This window comes from Phyllostomus hastatus, unplaced genomic scaffold (genome assembly GCF_019186645.2).
Source record: "Phyllostomus hastatus isolate PE091 unplaced genomic scaffold, TTU_PhHast_1.1 phas_contig_301, whole genome shotgun sequence".
NCBI classification, from domain to species: domain Eukaryota; kingdom Metazoa; phylum Chordata; class Mammalia; order Chiroptera; family Phyllostomidae; genus Phyllostomus; species Phyllostomus hastatus.
In genome coordinates, this window is record NW_025333842.1 from 241,813 (window position 1) to 248,477 (window position 6,665).

The 6,665-nt window shown below is 39.4% G+C and overlaps 1 gene segment (V, D, J or C); it reads right to left on the minus strand.

Moving 5' to 3' along the window:
• Positions 1-484: 484 nt before the first annotated feature.
• Positions 485-1,138, minus strand: LOC123819167. The segment is given in 2 exon segments: positions 485-798; positions 1,047-1,138. Coding segments are annotated over 2 exon segments (363 nt in total).
• Positions 1,139-6,665: the final 5,527 nt, after the last annotated feature.

Genomic DNA, 6,665 nt, shown 5'->3' on the forward strand with positions numbered 1-6,665 from the left:
GCCTAAGTTGTACCTAGTTATAACACCCATTGTGTTGTAAAATGGGTACTATGTTCTGTGGAGATTCAATTTGGGACTGGATGAAAGAATAAAATTTGAAAACTATTTTTACCAAAAACTTCTATTACCAAAATGGTAAAGTTTAGGATTCTTGGAAGTATGAGCTCCCAGGAAAAGTATAAAGATTTTTTGGAAAAAGGAAATGCTCAGGAAGTGTAATCTGTCACATAGACCATACAAAGGTATGAGGTTTACGTGTGAAATATGTATGAAGACATTTAAGACACTACACATGCTGTTATTTTTTAAAGGGTTACAGATTGTAAACACTCACATTTCTTTATTTCTTATATTCAGAGAGAAGGAGATTTTACTCCCAAAAGAAGACAATGATTTTCTATGTTCCTGTTTCCCAAAACACTTGTCTCCTCCCCACTAACACCGGTGCTGTGGTCTGAGGTTTCTGTACGCCTCTCCCCATCACTCATCTCACTGTGCTCTCACTGAGAGCACAGAAATACATCGCTGCATCCTCCAGCTGGGAGTCTGAGATCCTGAGGCCAAAGTGTTTGCTTGCTTTCTGGAAGTTCGCAGAGAAGCGATTATTCGTTGCATTTTGTTTCTTATAAGCGTCCTGGCGGATAATGAGAATCATCTCCCCACTGGGAGGCTGTTTGTACCAGAACAAATAATAACTACCCTCACCAGTTTCATATGTGCAGGCCAGGGTCACAGTCTCTGTCTCCTGCACAGACATTTCTGGTTGGGGCTGAGTGACTGTCTGGGCGATGCTGGATCCTGTGGGAAGGAAGACAGAAAGGACTGACTGCACTGGGTGTGACACTAGACAGAGCAGGCAGACTCACAGCTGCTTCTCATCCCCACCTGCATTTCTATTCTTGAGCAAAACTTCAGATAGAACCTGTCAGCTTTTGGGCTCCCCATAGCTAGGCTCTGTGAGGCATGCAGGTCCTGTGCTGTTAATCTCCTCTTGCTTCTGAGCCCCATTAGAAAACATTGTAAATAAAGACTTACACCTTCCTTACCCAGACAGGCAGAGACCATTGCTGCCCACAGCAAGGCTGCAGGTGTCATGCTGACAGCTCTCCTGCAGAGTGAGAAGTCTGTGCTCTGGTCTGCTCTGGGTGCTTCTCTGTGCTGGTGACAGGAAACAGTGTCATAGGTGGGAGGGGGACCATGTCTCAGTGAGGAGTTTTCCCAACACTTTTTGGTCTTTCAGAAAATAGGTCCTTGATTATAATTGTAAATTAAAGTGAATAATGTTTTCTGAGTTCTTGTATTTTAGGATAAAAAAAACAGAGGAAGGAGATGGCAAATTAATTTTTGATAAGATCTAATCCTAGAGAGGAGTCAGGACCTGCAATGTTGAGCAGAAGTGGCAGGGTTTCATTTGCAACAATGGCAAACTCTAAGTTTTCTTTCTTTTTTCAAATAAATATGAAATAGCAACTAAGATATATATGGAAAATTAATTATGGGTAGTAGTAAGACACTTGTTTTATTTATGTGTTCAATTTTTATATTTATAAAATTTCTCAAAATAAAGAATGAATAAACATTTTGTGACTGAAAAGAGCACTGACTAGAGCAGAAGCTGTTCACCTCATCTCCATTGAGCCCATTTTCCCACAGACACTTAAAGAAAATTAGTCCTTGTTGGTGTTGACTCAGGAAACGCTGATGTAACTATTGCAAGAGTTCTCATCAGCACTAAATTGCCTCAAAATACTCATTAAGTGTAGCTCTCACCTCTCATTTCATTTTTAGAAAATATTGTGAACAAAAAAACTTTTTTAAGAAAACATACCATGATTCATTAGAAGTTTGCATTTCCAGAGGGATTGAGAGAGATGTTTAATTCCAGAGTTGGGTCCTAAGCCATACAGATGGGGTCCTGTTACACCAGGTACTGCCTGACCTGCATGGTCCTCAGTGCCACAGTGGTTTGCAATGATAGACACGGTTTGTAGCAGGTCAACAATAAAGGCTGAGCATCTACTATGTAATGTTTGTTCACCTTAACCCTTTAGGATGTTTAATAAAATGTACAAAATAGAATATGTTAATAATAAAGTTGAGGAGACCAGAAAAACACATACAAAGTTAACTAGGTCTTGGGGACAGTACATCATAGGCATCTGCCTTTACTACAAAGAGAAGCAAAATATAGAAGCAAAGTGTTTGCAGTTCAGAGTAAGTAGCTTTCCTTGGTAGGCTGACTTACTTGATTGCAGCAACATTCTGTACATGTGAGGTTGTGGATTCAGTCCCTGGTGGTTGCATGTACGGGAGGCAACTCTTTGATATTTCTTACATTGATGCTTTTCACTCTCTCTCCCCCCCCACTTCCTTGTCTTTCTAAAATCAGTAAACATATCTTTGCATGATGATGGAAATAATAAATATATGTTTTAAAAAAGATGTAACAATTAAAAATAATAATGCAAGTATACACTGTTTTGCGTACTCACAACTGTAAATACAGGGTCAGACCCTGTATTAAGTAGATAGAATGCTTTTATATGCTATACATATTGAAAATGTTTTGCTCATCTATAACTCATCTTTTTGTTTTTTGAATAATATCTTGATGATGTAAAATCTATTGTTTTTTAAAATTTATGATTTTTGCTCTTGTATGTCCTAAGAAATCTTTGCCTAGTTTGATACAAATATTTTCTCCTATGTTTCTTCTGAAAGTGATGATGTTCAATTCTCTGATGCATTTGACTTAACATTTTGTATGGTATGAGATGTCTGGTGGTAAATAGATTTTTCTTGTGTAAAATCAGTTGTTTAAGTATTGGACTTGTCCAAGTCTTTACTGAGAAAAAACCTTGTCTCACTGAATTAATTTGGCACCTAGATAGAAATTCATTAACCATGTATGTGGAAGTCTATTACTGGACACTCTATTTTATTCTTTTTCCTTTATGCCTATCCTTTCAATACAACCACACTGTTTTGATGCTACAACTCTATTGTAAGTCTTGACAAAAGTAGTTTAATTCCTCCAAAAAAAAAAGTAGCTTGGAAACTCGCATAAGAGTTACAAAGATAAACCAAAGAATCAATCCCATTGATGTAGAAAAATCATGTAACAGAATACAAAATATTCATGTTAAAAACACTGAAAAACTTAATAATTAATTCCTTAAAATAACATGCATATGCACATCCCCAATTCCACACCCACTTATGGAGAAATGCTAGAACCTTTCCTACTAAAGTTAGGAGAAAGGCCATGATGTCCAGTATCTTCACCACTGTTTAACACTGTGTTAGGGCTACTAGATCATGCCATCTGCTCAGAGAAACTAGTGAGAAGCATAACAGTTTGAAAGAAAGAGTTAAGTCCTGGCTGGTGTGGCTCAGTGGATTGAGTGCCAACCTGCAAACCAAAGGGTCACTGGTGCTATTCCTAGTCAGGGCACATGCCTGGGTTGCAGGCCAGGTCCCCAGTAGGGGGCGTGTCAGAGGCAACCACACATTGATGTTTCTCTCCCTCTCTTTCTTCTTCTCTTCCCCTCTCTGTAAAATAAACTCTTTCTTTTAAGAAAGAAAGAGTCAAAATATCTTCATGTTTGCAGATGAAATGATTATCAGAAAAACCTAAAAAAGGGAAGAAAAATCATTACCAATATACTGGTTATAATATAAGAAACAATTTTTAAAAATCTATCATTCATATGCAAAAACAACAAAAAACAGTTAAAAATGTGGAAGAAAACAGCACTTTTATTTTTAAAATTTTTATTTTTATTGATTATTAGAGGAAGAGATGAAGAGAGAGAGGGAGAACCTTTTACTTGTTGTTCCACTTAATTATGGGAGTTGAACCCACAACTTTGACATACCAGGTGACACTCTAAACAACTGAGCTGTTCAGCCAGGGTTGAAAGTGGTACATTTTCTATCCACCATGTGTGTGTGTGTATGTGTGTGTGTGTGTGTGTGTGTGTGTGTGTAAGAGAGAGGCAGAGAGACAGAGATAGAGATATACAGGGGGTGGGAAAGGGAGAGAGAGAAAAAAATCTTAATTGCATATTAAAACTAAGCAGACAGGTCAATTAGACAAAATAGTAAATAAAAAATTAGGCCCAGTTGGGTAGGGAAATTTAGGGTATGATAAAGACAGCATCACATCCCATTGGGGGGACTTCTCAGTATAATAATGTACTAATATGTATATTTTCTAGATATAGGGTGACAAATGTGATTATGATGTAATCCCATTTCAGAAACATAGTCTTCAAGTACAGGTTCCTGTGCTCATGCGTTCTTTATAGTTTTTCCTGTACTCTTCAAGACTTTCCATGGGTTATGCAGCAAAGACAATTCTTAAAGAATCCAAGTGTATATATATATATGGTCTGCTTGTGATCCAGATGTTATGCTGTTTTTTCTGTCTTATTTCTCTTCCCACCTTTTTCATTGCCCTCAGAGGTTGGGAAAGCAGATGTGGGAGAGTAAGGGACTCTCCACTCACCCTCTCCCAAGCTGGGTAGCCTTGTCTCCTTGGTTGTTGAGACTGCTCTTCCTCTTTGTGAAGAGCTTCATGGTGTGGATGAGAGGTTCTTGTTCCTTCCTTCTGGTTCTTACCTCTGTCTAGACAGGGTGGCAGGTATCTCATGATAGTGTTAGTGGTTTTTTTCAGGGGCGACAGAGCATGTGGCCCTGAGCAGAAACTGCAGAAAATGCAGGAGCTACCATCCAACACCAGTGCAAACAAAGACACTAGCCTTCCACAAACTCAACTGGATGGGAGCTGTCCATTAGAAATGTGGGTGGACTCATTGCAACAGGAGACCCAGGATTCCACTCATCTCAGCTGGTCTCCTATTTCCTTCTGGAAAGGTGAGACTGCCACAGGAACATGGTAATTGTCACCCTGGAAATTTCTCTCCTCACCACCCCACCACCCCACCTAATTCCAAACCTATTCCTTTTTTCTTTAGTCTTGTGAGGAACTAGCTTCTGTTCTTGTTCACGTCAAGATAAATACCCAACTGCCCACGGCCAAGAGGTCAGGAATGAATGAGTACTTCAGGATGCCTTTTCTTCTAGTGGTTGGACTTGCTGAGCTTGCCCTTCAACCTTCAGCATGATGATAGGGGATCCCTGGTCAAAGAGTTCTGGCTCTTGGATGTGCATTTTTAGGGTCTTAATTATTATTATTGTTTTTGCCAATATGGTGTAAAAGAGATCTTCAGATACTGGGAGAAAGGTCCCTTGAAACCCAAGTAGTTATTGAGAAAGAGAAAAAAAAGATATCCTTTACACACATGTTAACGCCATTTCTCATAACAGCTTATAGAGTTACTATCTCAAATTTCAGGAAATGAAAACTTAAAGAGCTTAAACCATTTTTTTTTTTTTGCCTGGTGTTATATAGTCAGAGGGGGACACTTCTGCTCCAACATCTTCTAACTGCTATGCTGTATCTGGAAAAAAGGAAGTCCTGATGAAGCTGTGAGCTGCCTTCTCCTTCCTGCCCTGCATGGTGCTTTTGCACAGTGGCCTGTGCAGAGCTACCAGCGTGCCTCTCTCAGAACACAGTGACACTGGGCAGAGTCTGCAGGCACCAGATTTCTGATGCATAAATTAGTTTCTTTTGCTGCACTTTCTGGATGAAACTTCTACTTGGCAAAATTGGGGTCTATTTTTCCAGAATATCCCCATCCTCTGTAGAGAATATACTCCAGTGCTTGGTTGGATACTGTTGAAACCTGTAGAGACCCATGCAGCCTAAAGATGACACACTGTAATTACAAAGGAAGTCCACACTCTTCCCGTCTGTTCCACACACTACTGTCTGCTGGGGTTCCATCCAGAGTGCTCCCCTGGTCCCTGCAACTGAAAACGCACATCAGCCAAGTGTCATCCTGGATATCTCATCCAGGAGGTCAACTAAGGAAGCAGGACAGGACTCTTACCTGAGAGGGCAGTGCTAGAATCAAAGTGAGGATAAGCTTGGTATTCATCATTGCTGGTGAAATCCCCATTCACGAATTTATTCAGTGGATGCTTCAAACTGATAGGGTCTCTGGGAGGTCAAGTCCCTGAGGGGAGATTTCTGGAGGGTTTCACCATGACTCACAGGTCAGAAATGGAAGAAGTTCAACTTAATTACATTAACAGATTTTTTTTGAAGGAATATAAAAGCCTCCTGCAGTGACTTTGAGAAACACCTTTTCTTTGTTTGAAATAATGTGAATACCCCACATCCCTCTAGACTTATATTTTCACTGATCATGAACACAAGTGAAATGCAAAGTATACATGCGAAAGAGTTAATGGTGGTAATTTCTGTTGGTTGAGCTATGTATGTTCCTTTAATTTGTTTTTGCTTTTACAACAAATCAATATTATCTTGTAATAAGAATGAGAGTACTTATTTTGATGAGAAGTTAGTGTTTTTAGAAGTAAATGTTGAAAGTCTCTTTGGTTCTTACTATAGTAGGAAACAGGAAAGAGTGAAAAAGAAACTGCCCATTTTAGCTGCATCACACCTACTTCCCCTCCCCTCATGGCTGTGCTACATATGCTTCCATTTGTTTGTGTCTTCCTTAATTCCTTTCTTCAGTGCTGTGTACTTTTCTGAGTACAGGTCTTTTACCTCCTTGGTGAGGTTTATTCCAAGG